The sequence below is a fragment of the Neovison vison genome, chromosome 13 (genome assembly GCF_020171115.1).
Source record: "Neovison vison isolate M4711 chromosome 13, ASM_NN_V1, whole genome shotgun sequence".
Taxonomy (NCBI): Eukaryota; Metazoa; Chordata; class Mammalia; order Carnivora; family Mustelidae; genus Neogale; species Neogale vison.
The window spans coordinates 104,439,657-104,460,389 of NC_058103.1; the positions used below are offsets into that span (position 1 = coordinate 104,439,657).

The following is a 20,733-nucleotide window of genomic DNA, read 5'->3' on the forward strand; positions in this document are numbered from 1 at the left end:
GATCCTTGTGCAAAATGGAAATCCAAGTGATAAATTTTCAAGGGACAGCAGAACACGATGACTTGGAGGCCACGAATTCTACCCTCCCCGCAGTATGTTGTACTTATGGCGTCTGGCTATAGTTCAGCTTTTCTTGAGCTACTGCACCGACCACATCTTCAAGAGACTTAATCAAGACTCCCAGTGTTAGAGAGGTACATGAATGTGAATCCATGCTTAAAACAAAAACCCTCCCCTGGAATGACTCTGTTTTAGATTTAAACCTTATGCTACTGAATGCGTAAGAGACATGTCATTAGGACACAAGTCTCTTTCTTTAATTACGTTTAAGGGTGAGTTGACATTTCAGAAAAATAAGTGTCTTAGGAAGGACTGGTAAGAAAAAGTTCAAATGGAATTCTAGTAAAATGTTACATTTTATTTCTAGGCTATAAAGGGGAATTAAAAAAAATAAATGACTGGTTTTTTATTTCTGTCTTAGGATGTTTTAATGAGTTTGGCCAAAGCTGTTGCCAATGCTGCTGCCATGTTGGTATTAAAGGCGAAGAATGTTGCCCAAGTAGCCGAAGACACGGTCCTACAGAACAGGGTGATTGCTGCTGCCACCCAGTGTGCCCTCTCTACCTCCCAGCTTGTGGCGTGTGCCAAGGTAAGCCAGCTGGCACCATGGGCCTGTTCCTCCAAGGGTCACATACTCTGGTCTGCCTCCAGTCACTGGGGGCAAACAGAGGTGGAATTTGTTACAATTGTCTGAGATTTAGAGCTTGCTTCAGGTGTCGTCATGATAACACAGTAAGATTTTGGCATTAACTGCCCCCTTGTGCTTTTATCATTTGTTCTTTGCCCAAGTCCTCAGGCAGGGGGCCCTGACTATGTCTAATGGCCGTTTCTGCTCGCAGATCACCATGTCTCCCCTTCGGACTTCTCAGTGTGTCTTCTTTACACCTGCACACAAAGAGTTGTTGTGTTGCACGGAAATGTAGTAGAGCCTCATGCACGGTCCATAGATAATCTGCCAATTTGGGAGTACCCCTCCTGCACTGCACAGTGTCAGAGTGAGGGTAATCAGGTTTAAGTTCCTGTTTAAGTTCATGTTTGAGTTGCCCATTACGATGTGCACACGCTGGGTGTCGAACTCCGCCTTGTGGAGCACATCCTCCCCAGTTTGCCGAACAGGGAACTGAGGCCCCTAGATGTTCACAAGTAGCTTGAGGCTCCAAAAGCCATCCATGGCAGAACCGGGGTAATCTCAGGCCTGTCGGATTTCATGTACCTTTTCCTCCCCAACACATGTTCGTGCATCCGAAGATGGGAGGTGTCCGTTTTCTCAACTTGATGACGTGACATCTTCTGCAGCTCCGTGACCAGCTTAGCCGGGCATGTCCTATCCGCCAGTGGGATTTGTAGTGTCAGAAGGAGCAGTCCTCATGGCATCGCTCGTGCTTTCCTTGGGCACTCTCCAGTACCCACTGACAGATAACTGACAGAATCCCCCTGTTCTTTCTTTCTTTATTTTTTAAAAGATTTTATTTATTTATTTGACAGATAGAGACACAGCAAGAGAGGGAACACCAGTGGGGCAGGTAGGAGAGGGAGAAGCAGGCTTCCTGCTGAGCAGAGAGCCCAGTGCAGGGCTCGATCCCAGGACCCGGGATCATGACCTGAGCCAAAGGCAGACACTTAACAACTGAGCGACCCAGGTGCCACACCCCCCCAACCCCCATTCTTTAAAGTGCCAAGAGGTACAGAGTTCCAGATGTCTCTAGAAAAGAAATACAGTTCCCTTAGTCTTGTTATCCTAGTTCAGAGGACTCAAGTTAGAGGTTCCTAAAAGCAGGAGGCATGACATCAATACGAGAAATTTCTCTCTGTGGAAGTAGTCAATAGTATCGTTATGTATGACTAATGAAGATAAAAATCCGTGGGCGTCAGAAGTCACCAAAACAGAGTGAAATTGTGAAGTATGAGAAACCGTAGTGACGGGTTAGGGTAACCCTCGGTCCTCTAAGGAACAGAGGCACAAAGCAGGAAGGGACTTGGTGGAAAGGGCACGGTGGGGACTGGGAGTTGACTCCCAGTGCCCACGACCTGCTCCTGTGTCCCTTCAGGTGGTGAGCCCCACCATCAGCTCCCCCGTGTGCCAGGAGCAGCTGATTGAAGCAGGGAAGCTCGTGGACCGCTCGGTGGAGAACTGTGTCCGTGCTTGCCAAGCAGCCACCGACGACAGCGAGCTCCTGAAGCAGGTCAGCGCCGCGGCCAGCGTGGTCAGCCAGGCCCTGCACGATCTCCTGCAGCACGTGAGACAGTTCGCCAGCCGCGGCGAGCCCATCGGCCGCTACGACCAGGCCACCGACACCATCATGTGTGTCACCGAGAGCATCTTCAGCTCCATGGGCGACGCTGGTGAGGGGCGACGCCGAGGGTGGACGGGTCTCCTGGGGGTTCCCATGTGGGGACAATGGCAAGAAAGGTGATGGCTGTCTGGCCATGGTGGGTTGTCCTCAGCCTCTCTCAGAGACTTCCTCACTGAAACTCGGAGAAAGATGGAAGACTCCTAATGGGCCCTTCCATAGCAACAAGAATTCGTTAACCAGCCTTTTTAAATAACTTCTTGGCAAATGCCGTTCATTTGAAGGAACATGCTGGACGTGGCATGGTAAAGAGGCAGCCACAGGAGGAGACAGGAATGAAGCTTGGAAGGAAAACTCTATTCCAGTCACAGGTCCCCGAGAGAGGGGCACCATGGGCCATACACTGTCCCAGGGGAAGCATTGGGTTTGGTCTGGTTGCAGAAGACAGGACTGAGGGGAGAGCTTCGGTTGTGGCCTTTCTTGGGATTTCTATTCGAAAGGCAAGGCAGGGCAAGGTGAACAGCTTGGGACTGCTTAGTTTGACTGTTTTCACCGGGCTCTAACTAGTTGCCTGGTATCAGGCTCCGGGATGACTGAGGCCTAAGGATATTGCTTCCAGGGCTCTACTGGCCCCATGGAGGAGGCGTGGCTCCTCGCTAGTTAATTTGTTTATCAAAGGCTGGCTGGAGTTTTGCTAGCTCTAGAAGTTGGGCTAGCCTGCCAAAGGGCAGTCTCTCTCTAGCCAGGAAGGTTTTTGTTTGTTGTTTTTTTTTTAAGATGTCAAAGATCATAACATACAGAAAATTTGAAATAGATACAATGCATCCTTTAGTCTATCGGTTGAAAAGTAAATCTTCCCAGACCCAGGCCATCTCTATCCCATCTAAATCTCCAGATTTGGCAACCCAGTTTCTCTTTTACATGTCCGGAAATTTTTGACCTTACAAAGTCGCATATGTTCGTGTGTGTGTGTGTGTGTGTGTGTGTGTGTGTGTGTTTATGTGTATATATCACCATCTTTCTTTCTGTATAAATGAATTGCATTATTTATACTCTCCTGCAACCTTTTTTTTCTCTTAATATATTTTTAAAGACATTTTTCATGTTCACCTACAGGGCTAATCTTTTTAATGGCAGCATAATATTCTACTCTATGGAATTCTATCCTAATTTACTTAACCAATTATCTTTAGGTAGACATGTAGGGTCGTTTCCAAGTTTTTTGGTCTGCTTCTTAGTTTGTTTGCTTTAACAAAAATAATACTACAGTAACTATTTTATCTTGATTTACTTTGGGGGCTATATGTAATAAGTGGAATTTCTGGACCAATAAGTATGTACAATGTGTGTGTATGAACTTTGCAACCCTACCAGTAGTTTGCAACCCTATGCTTTAGAACTCTACCAGTAGTTTGAAAGACATTTGTTTTCTTACTTCTTGGTTGGTACAGAGCTATTCTTTGTTGTAAATATTTAAAACAAACAAACAAACAAACATAAAAAGCTTGTGCTTTTCTATATCTTCCTTACATGGTTTAAGAAGATTGGAATACTATGCACATTTGGATTTTTTGGTTATTGTTTTATTTTTCAATAAACCTTTTATTTTGGAATGCTTTCATATTTATAGAAAAGTTACAGAGGCTATACAGGGAGTACTTATTACCCTTCCCATTTTCCCTCATTTTTTTTGCATCTTCCCTAACCCACAGCACATTTTGTCAGAACTAGGAGATTACTGTGGGGCATAACTGTTCACTGCTGACAGGATTCAGATTTAACCAGTTTTCCCCCTCAAGTCCTTCTACCATCCCAGGATCCAATCCACAATACCTTGAATTTAGCACGTCTCGATTTTTATAAAAGCTTTTTTCCCCTCCTTAAGGTCAATGTTTTGGCATCCTTCTCAGATGACCTTTGGGAGAGGAAAAATTCCCTTACATCTGAGTAGTTTTATTTTAAATGTTTACTCTTACACCCCTCCTACTTCTAGAAGAAAATTGAAATAGATATCAATAAAAACCACAGGAACCATAAAACCAAACAATTACTAACCATAAGATCAAAACCAGCACTGGGAAGAAAAGGGTGAGCAAACAGAAAACTGATAGGAAAACCTGAGCCAAGGCAAATGTTCGGAGTTGAGCATGAAACTGGGGTCTGTGCTTCCTGTTACTGAGAGCCAAACAACACAAATACAGTGGATCCTGTGATGTTATTCATCTGGAGTTAAGTAACATACAAATTCTTTCAAATTTTAAAAATAATTTTTATGCCATTATGCAGAGTTTATTATAAGGACTTTGGAGTAAGTAGTTCTTGAAGGGAGGTAAATAACATTTTCTAAATAAATATTTTACTCAATCGCATAATAAATCCACATAACTTTGTTCCTGTCTTCTCTTTCCAAAGAATTCCTCTTTGCTTCCTTGTGTCCTGTTGATCCCTCAGGGTTCAAGGTGGAAGTTGGTTGTGTTTGGGGTGGATAGTCCTGCCAGCCACCGGGAGTATTTTTGGTCCTGGGTCTAAGTGGGCTGCCTTGCTTAGGACTAGAGTTTGGGGGCTCCCTTCTCTCTGTCCCCCTTGCCAGAGGTGTGGAGACTAGACTGTGCAGGTTTTGAGCTTTAGAAAGCAAACGGACAGATGGCATTCTTAATCCCATCCCATAGGTGAAATGGTGCGCCAGGCCCGGGTCCTGGCCCAGGCCACCTCAGACCTCGTCAACGCCATGAGGTCTGATGCAGAAGCTGAAATCGACATGGAGAACTCAAAGAAGCTCCTGGCGGCCGCGAAACTCCTGGCCGACTCCACGGCTCGCATGGTGGAAGCTGCAAAGGTATTGGATTGGATTTGTTCAACGGGAAAGGGAACATTATTAAGAGTTAGGATTTGGAACATTATTAAGAGTTAGGATTATTAAGAGTTAGGACCTGAAGATAAAGAACGGTCAGCAGAGTGTGCATTTTTGTGGTTTAAGACCTATACGGTTGTGTCACGTTTGACCTTGTTGCACTGGGAAAGAAGGGCACGGAACAGGAGAATAACACTCTTTGAGGGGGCTGGTGCTGACTCAGCTGTCGGGGACAAAGTCCTTGCTCAGTGAGCGAGCTCTGTGCAGGAGTGGGTGGGGGCGGCGGGGGCGGGGGGGGGGGGGCGGCGGTTATGCCACCGGCTTACTGCAAATGGTGATTCATTTAAACTGGAGATGATCAACCGCAGATTCAGATAGGCCTCTTCTTTTGCCTGCAGCCTGAATATTACTTTGCCCTCCATTTGACTTCACTGTAAACTCCCATCAAGATTTTACATAGTAGAGGGCTTCCTGCCTCACTCTCCTTCAAATCCCAGTAGCGGTTTTAAATATTATATAACAGCCTGAATGAAGAGTGAAGAGTCAGCTCTCTGCTCTTCTGACAGCTAAGCTTCAGCATGCAGCTTCTAAAAGCCAGTGATGTTTATCTCCGGGCTCTGTTTCAGAGCCCCTCCGTCATAAAACATTAAAATGCACATGTCTCAGTTCTGCCCCCAAAGACCCTGATTCACAAGGTCACTGGGGTGGGGACTGTGTGTGTGCCTGCAAGTCAGTTCCACAGAATATTCTGATGCCCACCTTGAGGTGAGGACTGCATTCCGTGGATAAAGCTGTCTTTTTTAACGTTCCTCTTTTTGTTATTATGCAACTCGCGTGTGCTTTTGGTGGAATTAATGGAAAAAGCAGATGGCTATAAATAAAATAAAAATCAGCTTAAGATAACAAGTTTAATGTATTTCTGTGCATTTAAGATTCATTAAAAGCCCCCACATTGTATCCTAATCTCCCTGTCCTCCAGCAGAATACTAGTGCATCTCAACCTACCTAGCCTGTGACTTCTTTGACTTAAAATGTGTTATGACATGCGGTGAATCATGTAAAGCTTCCTTAACTGACTCACCATTGTAGTCACTGGGGGTCTGTGATTTCTTGGAGGTACCTCATGAATAGGCTGAAGAGAAACCCAAGGAGGGGCAGGGTCTGAACTTCCTCTGTACCCTTAGCCCTGTTTCAGCTGAGAAGCTCTGCCCTTAACTGCCCCTTTTAGCCAAATATATTTATTAGGGATTTATGCAGTGGTTATTTCTTTATGGTTTTTATGAATTCTGCCCCCTGCTTCTAAGTCTAAGCATAGCTATTTTAAGCAAACTTTCATCTGCTGGCACAAAAATTAACTGGAAGACTGGAAAGAAGCTTAGTGCAAAATCTAATCAATCCCTATTAACAAATAGGAAAATAAAAACTTGAAACGATTAAGCCTACTATCACATAATCAGGATTGAGCTGGGACCATTGTGTATTTTCTGTTTCTAGATTTTTGGTGCTCACCAGACCTTACTGAATATACCACATTAACAGAAACTTGTTTACATACTTATTTCTGATTATTTCTATCAGATGAGACAATAGTGTTTCTATACATTTTTTTAGTTAAAAGTTGTCACAGGGTCTTGATGACAGTATTTTAATTGGCTGAATTTTGTTGAAAGCTAAAGGATCTATGATGGTTAAAGCTCCAAAAAATATATTTATGTCCAGAAAAAAATACATTTCATAATCAGTAACCAAGATTCTGGACCAAGACTAGTACCTCATATCTAATGGACATTCATTTTGAAAGAGATGTTGCTAAGGAAGGATCCACCTGCCCACTTCAAACTCAAGTGCAGAAATGATGGTTTCCTGCTGCCCAAAATACCAGAGGAAGGCAAGTGTAGGAGTGGTTTAAATATCTGATGACCAAGGAAATAAAATGATTTTCCTAAATTTATAAAAGAATACAAAAGTAGCCCAAACAATCTTTCACACGTGAAACACCAAAACAGAATTATTTTTTGTTGCTAGAAAAACAAAGTCAAGACTACTTAGAGTGTTGCAGTTTGAAAGAATGAAAGATTCCCTTCAAAAGGATTGCCAGAACACTTCCGTCACAGATGTTAAAACTATTCCAGCCAGGATAAATTCCTATAACTTTTTTTTTTTTTTTGGTCTGAATTCCTATAACTTTTATAAATAGTTCAAAGAAATAGGTTCTTGTAAAGGGTCAGTTTGGCAAGTTGGCCCCATTTGGAAAATGGAGACATGGGAAAATCGATTTTCGATAATTGGCGTGTGTGTTTCTGCTTTTGTCTCTGCCTTGTGAGCAAATGTTATCACCCTGAAGTGTTCATGAAAAAAAACTCATTCACCTGCATATATTAAGAACTGATCTGAGAACATCCAGACTCCGTGAGGAAAATCTCAATCTCTGCTTCTATTGCAGGTGGGAGTGGAAAGCTGGATGTGCTTTAAGTCTTTGTTAATTACTGTGCAGTAAAATTATGCATTCTTTTTTTAAAGATTTTATTTATTTGAGAGAGAGAGAGAAGAGAGCATGAGAAGGGGGAGGGTCAGAGGGAGAAGCAGACTCCCCACCAAGCAGCCTGTTGTGGGACTTGACCCTGGGACTCCAGGATCATGACCTGAGCCAAAGTCTCAACCAACTGAGCCACCCAAGCTCCCTAAAATTATATCTTCTTCCCACATTGCCGTTAGCCTTTTCCCTACTTCAGAATTCCACCCATCTAAATAAAATCCATTTGCTTTCCTGAGACACTTGAAGCTACATCAACACAGTGTGGCCATGGGCCATGCATGGCGCCTTTCTCTTTCCCTGCCAAGATAAGGAGCATGGGATAGTTCCCATTATTCGGTGCAGAGGAGTACCAGCTCTGCTTGGCTGTCCTCTCCAACTCAGGTTTTCCAGGAATGCGGTTTCTAGGCATAGTCTTTCTTGAACAGCGTTTCCTTATATTTGGATGGCAAATATATTTCCTTATATGCCCCTGTTTGTCTGTGTTCTTAGCCCATCCACATTAACTAGTGTTGCAAGACGGGAGTCTTTCAGCAGTGACGTGTGTCTGTCGTGCCAATTAAAATGAAATTCTCCCTGAGAGATTTGGGCGGGAGGGGTGGGGAGTTTATCTTAACATCTTTGAAACCATGGCAATCGGACCACAAGTTAGTTTACATGGATGACCAAGGCTAAGATCTCAAGTGTTTAATTATTACCATTGGATTTCTCCTGTTTACTGCTGCAGTTTTTAAACATCCCTGGTAGTTTTTTTATGTTGTTATGAGACGAAACATCTGTATTGTAAAGATACTGCTTGACGTGTTTGCTCTGTCTTCCACATATTTTATATTACCAGGAGAAAATAAAACAGAAGGCACGAGTTCAGCATCTATGGCACGCTGCCCCATGGACCTCTCAGAATCTCTCTTTTCTCCTCTTCAGGGGGCTGCAGCCAATCCTGAGAATGAAGACCAGCAGCAGAGACTGAGAGAAGCTGCCGAGGGTCTCCGGGTGGCAACCAACGCCGCTGCCCAGAACGCCATCAAGAAAAAAATTGTCAACCGATTGGAGGTGGGTGAAGAGGCTGGTTTCCTAGGATGTCTATTTTAGATTGTGAAGAGTTACTTGGAAGAGTACCAAAATGAATAAGGCCATGCCCGTATAAAGGAAGCTACCGCAAGATGAACGATGGAGTTGAATAGTTAAGATACTCATAAACAATTTGACATGTTGCTTTAGGTACATTGTCCATTTAGGTTCAATGGCACACTGACACTTTGAAAAACAGCTTCACCTCATGGTTTCAGTAAGCAAAGTGTTCTGAGTTTAGCGTTCTTGAATAGAATTCCTTTTTTTTTTTTTTAGGAGGAAATAGGAATTTTTGTCCTCCTGGCATTAAGGGATACCCATGTTCAGAAAGGACATTTAGCTGACAATTTACTTGTTTTGTCAGAGGCAATGACTCTGTCAGGACTCCCAGTAGAAAATACAGACTTGGAAAGCCTGGAGAATGGGGATCAGGCTTTGGCGGAGAGATAGGGGATAGAGTCATAAGAAAATATTTTTGTCATTTTTCAGAGCATGTACTTACTCTGGGGTGAAGAAAAAAGGAAGTAGCAGTAGGCACAAAGTCTGTAAGAAAATAAATCTCTCTCACAAAGGTTAACGGGAGACTCTTACACTAAAATTTGGGAGGTTGGAGGCCTAGAACCTGCCTGTCTGATGAATCCCTCCATGTAGTCTGCTGGATTCTGGAACAAAACTGGCCTCCTTGTTCTTGGAAGGATGTGACAGACACAATTAAGTTCTCAGGTGGGGAAGTCTGGACCTTTCTGAAGCGAGGCTTCCCACAGGCAGCCAGAGGAGAGCCATGAGCACACCAGCGTTTGTCCTGCTTGTGGGGAAAAAAAACAACTCCCCTAAACCATTTAGACTTGATGCCACTTATCAGTGCCATCGTGGTCTTGGAATTAATTGTCCCTTATCTTTTGGAGAGAGACAAATGAACACTGGAACCTGAGCTCTCAAGCGTGCCTGTCTTTATCGCTTGTCCCGAGGATTGTAAAGCACACTGAGATAATGGGGTATTGTTAGACGAGGTTCATCGGTGACATTCAGAAGGCAGGGCCTGGGCCTGCAGCGCCCTTTCTTAGACAGGCAGCTCGCCCGTGCCAGCCCCTTAGTGGGAGGGGTACGTATCTGTGTGTGTTGTGTCAGGGAACACTCAAAGCCTGGCTCACCTCCTGTTGCTCTCCTGTCCAGGTGGCAGCCAAGCAGGCCGCAGCCGCCGCCACGCAGACCATTGCCGCCTCCCAGAACGCGGCGGTGTCCAACAAGAACCCCGCTGCCCAGCAGCAGCTGGTCCAGAGCTGCAAGGTGAGCTTCTGGCCGCCCGAGAGCCGGGTCTGCTGTGGATGACGCTGACGGCCCTTAGGGGGCCAGGTGCTGGGATCGTTCGGTTACGACTGATCACCCAGGCCCCGATGGAGTGTGCTCAGGCTCCCATGTTGCAGGTGTGCGCACACACACCAACACACACGCATCTGGTTTTTGTCTCATAAGTGGATGGCCTGTGTCTGAAGGGAGAGTATGGTGCTTTTTCCACCATTGCCTTCCCTTTGTCTAGATTTTTGGCTTTTTCTTCAAGAGACCAAATCAAGGAGGATCATTAATAAGGCCATTTTAGGGCTCTGAAATGGCAACAAAGCATTGAATTTCCAGAGTGCCTTTCTCCTTCTGAGAGATGGGCCTCAGCCTTCAGTGTGTGCTGAATCCTGCTTCGCGTGGACTCCCGCATTAATTTCATCCCATCAGGCCTCAGGGCTCATGTGCTTTGGGGCTCTCCTCTGTCACGCATTTGTTCTTAGACCCGGACCTTGATGGCATGTTGAAGCCAATGTGCCCCAAAGGGTGCAGTGAACCCCTTTGTTGCTTCTGAAGGCCCAAAAAGTTCGCTGTCCCAGGACACCCCTGAATGGTGCCAGACACAATGTATAATTGTGTTACTGTTGCCCACGTGTTGGCAGTATGTCTGCCTGGAGTATCTCAAAGGTATTTGCAGTGAGCAGTGGGGGATGAGTGGAAAGCTGAGTCTGAGCCAGTGTTTGAGAGTTGACTGCACTATCCCCCCTTTTTCTCATCTCCTCTGTGACACCATTCACATGGGAGAGGGGTTACCACTTCTACCTCAGAGACGGCTTTACTTCTGAAGAGAACCAGCCAGAGCCCTCCAAGTCCTGATTCTGGGTTCTCTGAGCCTCCCTCACCCCCCACAACCTGAAGAGCAGAAAAGACTCAGCGATGAGTAAGGCCTGGTCCTTGGGACTATATGGAGAATGAAGGGGTTTTCCTGCAAGCCCCCAGGCTTCTGTAGGGGGTGTGTGTTGTCTCTTAGAGCCTCAGGTCACCCGGCAGCACAGGTAAGAAAACCCTTCTCAGAGAGCACTTGCTCCTCGTGTCCAGGACAGTCCTACAGGGTGGATTAACCCCCTCCCGTTTTTGCAGAGACTGAAGATACTCAGTGCCGGGGCGTCATGTCAGGAAGCAAGAGCTTTACTATGTATCAGGTTGCAGAGGAGAGAGGAAAGTGGCCCAGATTACTGGAGCCAGTCCTGAAGAGAATCTGAGGAAAAATCTCATGGAAGTATTTTTTTTTAACCCTTGCTGGAATGGGTTCCCCCAAAAAAATAGGTCAGCAGGCTGGTATACACATAGGACCTTCATCAGCAATGGGGGCTACTGTGCTGTGACCGTTGAGGACTTGGCCAGTCAGGTGAGCACTGGTCTCAGAGGGGAGAACACAGCAAAGGTAGAAGGTTGGTCTCCTACGGCACCGAAAGGCTGCTCCTTCCTCCTCCACCCTGGGCATTGGGATTTCCAGTTTGAGAAATGAGGAGGGCTACTCCAAGAGTGAAGAACCGTAGTGACAGGACAGGTGACGGCCAGAACGCATACCTGCCAAGTGAGAGATCGAAGGAGAGACTTCAGCTGGCAGATGAGGACTTCTCTTACTTTTTTCTCTTCATTACACTATGTGACTTGAGTTTATCCACTGGTGAATTGTAAAGATTCTTTGTTTGCTTTGAAACTCTAAACCGTAATTGGCCAGGTTGGTATTCGGTGCAAGTGGGCAAATGCTTTTCAGACCTCCTTACGGAGACTTGTACTGTGCTTAAATGCACTGGGACCTTCAGGAGCACAGGGTGGAGTGTGTGTGGGAGAGAGCTATCCAGAGGTACTGTGTTAAGATTCGGTGTTTTAAGGACCCAGCTGGCTTCCAAGTGCTGGGTAAATGCAAGGTTTGGGACAAGCATGGCCCTGCTGGAATAGCCCATCCCAAAAACGTTGTCCATGGGGTCCTTCCTGTCTTGCTAGCTGTGCTCTGTTTTAATTCTCCTTGCTTCCTGTAGGCGGTGGCCGACCACATCCCTCAGCTGGTCCAGGGGGTGCGAGGGAGCCAAGCCCAAGCAGAAGACCTTAGCGCCCAGCTGGCTCTCATCATCTCCAGCCAGAACTTTCTCCAGGTAACAGAAGCAGTCACCTGGGTTGTGCCCAGAGCTCCCCCACCCGTGGGGTAGGGGGTGCCCTTTATCCTTAGGGAGAAGAATTACCCAGTTCCACAGTCACAGCCAAGTCTTTGCAGTGAGCAGACCTTTGAAGGCCTTCCCACTGTATTTCCAATTTCAGGAGAGGTGGATTTAGCTTGGCAAAGCAGAATGCTGCTGTGCAGGGAAATTGCCCTGGGAGATGGCCCATAATCCATTTCTCTTGGGAGTCTCATCTTTATTTCTCCTCTATGAGAGAAAACATAGGATAGCAAGTTTTGTTGAACAGCCTGCTACTAGGTAGAGCTCTCGGTCTGCCAGTTTCCAGAGAGTCTAATGCTGTGATTCACAGACTGGGGGTAAAAGAAGTGGTAAGTGCATCTTCTCCAAAGGTGGGATCTTTTTTTGTGGCAGTGGTACAATTACTAAGTGTTGTCTGTTTTTGCTGGCTAAGGGGTAGATTCATTTTAAGAAAAATAAAATGAAACTATGAAGTGGTGGGAAAACTCCCTTTTTACATACTCCTTGTATTCAGATCCCTTGGCACTTCCCGTCTACTTGTATCTCCCGAACAGATCCTCTTCCTTGTCCTTTTCTAGTTGAACCTGTGCCTACAGGACTCACTGATACATCCGTTGGGCTAATTTTCCAAGCGCTGTAACTCCAGCACAAGCTGAAGGCAGATGCTTAACCGACTGGGCCACCCAGGCACCCCTGTATACATCTTTTGAAATTGGGATTATTGTGTGTAGACTCTGCCCTTCATGTTAACATTTGTATTATGAGCATTTTTGGTTTTAAGTCATCCATCGTATGGCCACAGCCATGCTCTGCTTGGCTCTTCCCTTGCCACTAGACCTACAGGTGGTTTTCAGTTATTTGCCATCATAAACAACCTGTGATAGGACAAAAGTCATCACGTGTGCTCAAATATTTGTTCTTCTCCTGAATTATTAGGATAAATTCCCAGAAATAGGATTGCAAGTGGCTTATTTTTATCTCGGGGCTGTTGAGCATTGTGGCTTGGACATGTGTTTCTCTTTTCATTGGGGTGGTTTGAGGGCCTGGAGCCAGTTGGGTTGTCCCCTCTGTGGGCAGGCTTCGAGGCTTCTATTACGATAGAGCCATGTAGATATGTTTCAGGGTCCACTCTGTCCCCGCTCTTATTTTTCCTTTTCCTTTCATTCTTTTAATTTTGCCATCACAGACACATCAGAAGATAGCAAGAATAAGGCAAAGTTAGAAATAAGTGGAAATGGAATTAACAGACCAAAGAGTTGAGAACATTTTAAACTTCATTCGTATGTGTTGTAAAATGGCCCATCTGAAAGGCTGAATGAATCCAAGTTTATGTGTGGCCATGCATGGATGGAGCACGTTTTCTTATACATCTTTTCCAAGTTGGGGACTCCAGCATTTAAAAACTAGGTTGTTGATAATTTTTGAAGTTCTTATTGTTTGACTTTGCGTTTCCTTGATTGTCACATGTTAAATGGGTTTCATGTTTCAGTTGTTTTCATTAAGTGAGTTTATCAACTTACATTTCAGGCTGATATTTTTTTTTAATGAATTCTCCTGTGTTATTTAAATATTAAAAATATTAACTTCTGTCATTAATGTTTATTTTCTGACAATTAAATTATTTAAGCATTACTAAAAACAGTTTTATATCATGTATATTAAAACCCCTAAAACAATTTGTTCTTTGGTCCAAATTGTACTTTTAAAGTTTTATACAAAGAAAATTATGAATGTGTGAAAAATTTTAGCTACAAAGCTTTTGTCATACTATTGTTTATTACACCGGAAAAATGGAAACATACCCAACACCACCGGACTGAGAAATATTAAGATACATACAGTAGAATACTAGACAGCTCTTAAGTTTGGAAAATAGAATAAATAGTATGATCTTATTTTTGGAAATATATATGCATGCATACAGACATCTATGCATGGTGAGATTATCCTGGTTAGTGAGATGTGATGTGACAGGTCATTTTCTTTCATTTTATCTGCCCACATTTTTTAAAGCAGTCTATTGGATGTATCTGAGACACAGATTAGAGAGCTATTCTAAGAAGCACAAAGAAATGTTTTTAATAAACTCTCTTTGAAATCGGTTTTAAATGAGAATTTCGTTATTTTGCCCCCTCTCCGTGATGCATACTTTGTTTTCTTTTTCTTAACATTTCTAGAGCTTACTGCCCTAGCGTCTCTGATCTGGGGTGGCCATTTTCAGGGGTAGTCTAGATGGTTGCGGTCTTCCTTGGTTTAGGGCTCAGTAAGTTCTGACTGATTTGTGGCATGGCTGTTTGGGTCTCTGCTCTGACTTCTGCTGCTCAGGCACCGTCTTGCTTTCTGCTCATCTCCTTACAGCCTGGAAGCAAGATGGTGTCCTCCGCCAAAGCCGCCGTGCCCACTGTGAGTGACCAGGCTGCGGCCATGCAGCTGAGCCAGTGTGCCAAGAACCTTGCCACCAGCTTGGCGGAGCTGCGAACTGCCTCGCAGAAGGCAAGTGGACCCTTGTCACAGCAGTTAGCTCGCTGGGAACGGAGCTGCAGATGCCTTACTGTGGGATGTGACCTGGGGATGACCCAGGACCGGAACACTGCTGGGCATATTTCTGGGCAGAGCTGTCTGTTCCGTTTGCTTGATCTTTAAAAGATGCCCATGTAACTTAGCTTTGGCCATTTTTAGCCACTCTCCTAGACTTAGTTGACCCGCCTTCCAGTTGCACAGGACTTTTGTTAAACTATTTCAGGTTATATGCTCCTTCCCCCTCCCCAGTACCCCGGGAACAAGCGATGGTCCATTGTTCACAATCTTAGGGGAGACAGTTAGTCATCAGTTTCTTGGTGCCAGATAAATTGTAGGCCAGAATAAGTGATCATATCTTCCAGGTATTATTTTGTGGATTTAGTGAGTTATTTAGGAAGCAAATTTATGGGGGGGGGCAGGTATTTATATTATCTTTTTTGCGCTGAAAACTTTTCCCATTTTACATGGGAACGTCCACCTTAACAAGGTCCTCAATAGAACAGAATTAAGGATTAATGAGTTTCTGTCTCTAGCACTTATTATTTATCAACAGGCCTCATTACTGTACTGTTTGATATGTTATTAGCATGACATTCTGGCATGAGTTCATTTTTCCTCATTGTAGCGATCCCTTTATCGGAACTGGAGGCCTCATACATGAGCAAGGGGAGAAGGTTAGAAGCTGATTTGAATCCTTAATATGAACAGTGTACTGCATCACCAAAGGAAAATATCCAGAGTTTTAGGATAATGTTCAGCTGGAAAAAAATATCTCAAGTTGTGTTTCTCAACGAGAGGTCCAGGGACCATCTGCACTGGAATCCCCTGGGAGCATTCAGAATGCAGGTTCCAAGGCCTCACCTCTGAGCAGCTAAGTCAGAGTCTGTGGTCATAGAACCTGAACATCTGCATTTTATGAGTCTCATTAGTGAGCCTTAGGAAGAGTCACACCTCAACTATTTTGAGGCTGTGAGCCTCAAAGTGGGTGTAAAAAGATATTAAGTCTTTAAAATATAAGAGTGGAAGCTCTGCTGTTAGACTGCCTGCATGCAAATTCTGGCCTTGCCATCGACTAATTTTTTGTGACCTCAGCAAGTTAATTAACCTCTCTGTGCCTCAGTTTCTTCACTATATACCATTGGCACATAGCAATCAGTCAGTTAGTATTTACTGCTCTTGTTGTCACTGTTAACTAAAAATAAAGAAAGAAATTACGATTTACCTGTATTTGACATACTGGTCTATAATTTTACACCGATAATTTATTAACATGTAAATGGAGGGGGATGTGATCAAAGCATTTGGAGACCAGTATCTTAAATGATCAAGAGAATGAAGTAGTTTTCTTAAAACAATTGCTAAGGAAAAGAAAAATCCTTTTTGTGATTTTCAGTATGGAAAGGTAATGGTTTGTAGTCTAGAACTTTGTAGAGACTCAGTAAGGTTGATAACAGCTTGTCCCCATAGTCCTGGGTTCATTCGTTCATTCCTTCTTCAGCCACTCACCACATGCTTTTCAAGCCTCTGTGCTAGGTGCTCTCTCTCCCTAGAACCCAGACACACTGAAGAAGGATTCTCTTAGTCTGAGCGACAGATGCATTTTGGATAAAAATAGCTTCAAGGAGACTTTAAGTATATCCACTTATGAGACATACATAATTGATTATTTAGGGAGGTCAGGACAGACCAAGGTTGATTTTGTTCTATCAGGAAACACATACTCCACTGGCTTCCTGTTGCCAGGGTTGGAGAACCACTGGGAACATCCAGAAAGGCATTGGGTGCGTTGCAAAGTACTGGGGACACTTTTCCCGGGCAGACTGTACACATATTCCCAACTCTGTTGCCAGGCCCATGAAGCCTGTGGTCCTATGGAAATTGATTCAGCGCTGAGCACCGTGCAGACACTCAAGAGTGAACTGCAGGACGCCAAGATGGCTGCTGTGGAGAGTCAGCTGAAACCGCTTCCGGGGGAAACGGTAAGGGATGCTAGAGCCTGCTGTGGGTTGGGACTCTGCCTCATGTCAAGATCACGGTGAGGCATTTTTAGAAGCTGGAATTGGTGGCCCTGAATCACACACATTTTATAGGCAAAGCCCTAGAATAGCCCCGTTTTTAAGAAATGCGTTGAGGTAAAGATGGCCCAGAAGGGGCCCCTGGTCATGGTTCTGTGTCTTGCTTTGCTAGAGGTTGGCTGGGGATGCACTCTTTTTCATAAACAAGACACATCCTTGTGTTTTGATCCCACAGCCTTTTTCTGAGAAGAACGTCCAGCACAGCTGGAGGAACTGGGTTTCAAAGTAGAAGTTCTTGTTTCTGGCTCCAGCTTGTGTCCTCAACCAGCTGTAGACAAGTCTTGCGTCTCCTCTGTGTCTCAGATAGTTTATCTGTAATACAGATAGCAATGAGGTCATAAAGATAGACACAGGAAATATTTTCAACAGGCATGATTTGAAAAAACATCGACTTAACGCAAGACAACTAGAAGGGACAACAGCAAAGCACTGGAATCCAGTCTACAATCCAGGGGAATGGTGGGGACAAAGCTCTAATTTGATCATGTTACGGTGCCTCGTGACGCCTGAGTCAGGGTTTTCTTGACTAAAATTTTACCAGCTCTTCTCATTTGTGTGTACCTCCTTTTCCACATTATTGAATGGTGCTAATAAGTGCCGTCATTTGGTAAGTACATCGTACACACTGCGTGTGCCCAAAATCAGTCTAGTTTATCCTGAGGGTAACCTTGATGAGTGAGTTTTTGTGGATGCCATTTTGCTCTGAGAAAACACAGGTGCCCGGGTAGGTTGTCACTGTTCTGTCCAGTGTCTGCCCGCTGATGGTAGAACTGGGGTTTGAATCCAGACCCACAGGACTCCAAAGCCCACGCTCTTGATCCCTCCCTCTGGCCTACTGCTGCTCTTTGGATCCCCTAATGTACCATGGACCAATGGTACTTAGGAAGCCCTCAGAAACTATTTGTTAAACTATGCTCCTGCTAATTGCAAAGATGAAGAAAGGCTCCGAGGAGTTAAGTCACCTAAGGTCACCCAGCTAATGATCAAGTCAGGACTGGCCACAGGGCTGGCAGCATCATGATGTAGTTCACGTGTCCCTTTGTAAGCTCCTGCACTCCAGGGAACCTGAGAGAGGCTGCCCTCACATGATTCTGCCTTTAAAGAAACCTGCTGGTCTGTTAGAATGCAAGAAGCCCTGTGTAATTTTTAAGGAAACTGCCCCCAAAAGAATATGTGTGCTGTGTTAGAACATACTGTTGGCCAGAACATATTGTTGGCTACAGGTTCTTTTATATTTGAAGGCACTGCCTATCCTGGAAAACGATGTTATGGAGTTTAAAAATGCACGCATTCTCTGATGCCTTCCTGCACTCTCGTGGTATGCCTGAAGGTTCTGTTCCAAAAGGTTGTCCCTCATCTAGTAATCAAATAATTATCCATACCCTGAGCCTTCAGTAAGTTTGTTCTCTGAATTATTTATTCCGTTTCCAAAGCAAGATGACGTGCTGTTCGTGGGAAGCAAGCACTCTGCCCCTTTTCATAATCTCATGTACCAGGGCAAACCTCTCTTTTTCTATTGCATTTCCTTCTGGTTAGAACTCCTCGAAGTATAAAGATCAAAATGAACAATGTTAGTGGTCCCACATGCCAGGAAGGCGGTACCGCTGGATGCCTGCCCACTTCCTGCCAAGGCGTAATTAATTCTCACTAAGGATTTGTTGCAGACTTTCTAAATTAGCTTCCAAAGGCATGATGCTAATAGCTACCATTTGTTGAGTACCTACATTGATTCTGAGAACATGCTAAGCTTAAGTATTAGGATCTCTTCAGGAAACCGAGGCCTGAAAAGGTTCGGTAACCTGCCCAGTCTCTGACAGCTAGCATGTGGGGGAAGGAAGCAGAGGGCAGGGTCCTGAACCCAGGTTTGTTTATTCTCAAGCATGGGCTCTTTCCCCTTCTGTCACCCTACTTACTCTTAGCACCAATGCCATCAGGTGGGGCAAAGCTGAGGACCACGATTTGATGTGCATCATTTGTATGCTAAGATTTAGGTGTATGTTGCTTTTCTTCTAAGTTGTCTTCCTCCTTGGATATTCTTACAGCTGGAAAAATGCGCTCAAGACCTAGGAAGTACATCCAAGGCAGTGGGCTCGTCCATGGCCCAGCTTCTGACCTGTGCTGCTCAAGGCAATGAGCACTACACAGGTGAGACCCACATCCTTCGTGATGTCCTGTGGCCAGGTGCAGCTGGGGTGGGCGGTGGAGGACAGCCACGGGGGTTCCTTGATTTGGCCATGAACCTAACTTTGTTTTTCAACAGCAGTTTACAGACTTTTCAAGCTCTTTCCACGTGCTTGTTACTGGGCTTGAAACTAAGCATATAAAGATGAATAAAATATGAATGCCCCAAATTATTTGTGGATCACCCCATCTAGACTATTAGAAAAAGTAATTACAAACTTTGAGGACTGTCTCTGTATGACTCTTGAAATCTCACTAAAGGAATTTTTTTTTTTTTAAATGTTAAGAAAAAAAGGATGACAACAAATAAGATGCCAGTTAAATTTTCAGAGATGGAAGGAGGCAGATGACTGATAACGAATAGAACCAATGAACAAAAACTAAAAGTCTTCAGGGGTAGGGCAGCCGGCAAGAAACAAGCTGACTTGTGCTGCCGAACCCTGAGGGGGTTTGAATACTGGAGATACAAGGTACCCATAAGGGCAGGAGACACCTTTAAAGATTTTTTTTTTAATTTGTCATAGAGAGAAGCGAGAGCAAGCACAGGCAGACAGAGTGGCAGGCAGAGGCAGAGGGAGAAGCAGGCTCCCTGCCAAGCAAGGAGCCCGATGTGGGACTCGATCCCAGGACGCTGGGATCATGACCTGAGCCGAAGGCAGCTTCTTAACCAACTGAGCCACCCAGGCATCCCCAGGAGACACCTTTAAACAGAAGGCTATATAGAAACAGATTGTGTAATTATCAGCTCTAGGAAAATCACCAGGTTTATATAAGGAAATGTCTTTCTAATAGGAAGTAGACAGAATAGGAAGCCTATAGCTTCCTAAAATGGAAACAGTGAGAAGATTCATTATAAGCCCATTACCGGGAAACAGGAGATGTGTCAGAAGAAAGCTCAAAGAGCTGAGTGGCTCTAGGAAGGGAATGAAATGGGAGAGGTGGTTGTTGATTGTTGCTGTTGTTACACAGTAGAACTGCCTGACTTCTTTAAAAAAAGGTATACATTGTTATTGAAGTGTAATAAACATCCAGAAGAGAGCGGTTACATCCTAAATGTGTACCTGCCTGAGTTACTATGAATTGAATGCACCCCAGCCACCACCACCAAGACCAAGTGGTGGAACGTTTTCAGCCCGCTCCCTGCCAGTCATTGTATTTCCTCCTGTCCCCCAGAGGTGAACACCCGTGACTTGTAACAGCACAAGTTGATTTGCCTGTTTTTAACTATGAATGAAATCATGCAAGGTGTGTCCATGTTTTTGAGGCTTTTTCTGGCATTATGATGTGAGATGCACAGGATGTCAGAAGCCGTTCTTTCCTTTCTGTTGCTTCCTGCAATATTTCATTATGTGAATATACCTGTTGGTGACTCTTTGTACCATTGATGGGTAAAGCTATGAAGTTCTCGTACATGCTGTTTAGTGAACGTAAATAAGCATTTTCTAAATAAATACCTAGAGCTGGACGTGCTGGGTCCCAGGCTGTGCTAATAACCCAGCTCTGTCCTTCCAGCAGTGTGTGAACGCTCCATTTGTTCACATTCCTCTCTCCACTTTCTGTTGTCAGCCAATGTCATTAGCCATTCTGCTGAGTGTGTAATAGTATCATATTATGGTTCTAATTTGTAATTCCCTGATGGGCAATGCAATTGCTCATTTTTTCATGTATTAATTGG

General features: G+C 44.6%; 1 protein-coding gene across 4 annotated transcripts in view; it reads left to right on the plus strand.

Moving 5' to 3' along the window:
* Positions 1-20,733, plus strand: part of TLN2 (talin 2) — a 428,022-nt gene that overhangs the window by 286,317 nt on the left and 120,972 nt on the right. For all 4 annotated transcript variants that reach the window (XM_044230578.1, XM_044230582.1, XM_044230581.1 and 1 more), the window contains 9 exons: positions 482-649; positions 2,109-2,403; positions 5,021-5,187; positions 8,660-8,788; positions 9,980-10,093; positions 12,127-12,240; positions 14,641-14,775; positions 16,653-16,781; positions 18,920-19,022. In XM_044230578.1, coding sequence (XP_044086513.1) covers positions 482-649; positions 2,109-2,403; positions 5,021-5,187; positions 8,660-8,788; positions 9,980-10,093; positions 12,127-12,240; positions 14,641-14,775; positions 16,653-16,781; positions 18,920-19,022 — 1,354 coding nt within the window. The remainder of the gene's footprint in view (positions 1-481; positions 650-2,108; positions 2,404-5,020; positions 5,188-8,659; positions 8,789-9,979; positions 10,094-12,126; positions 12,241-14,640; positions 14,776-16,652; positions 16,782-18,919; positions 19,023-20,733) is intronic.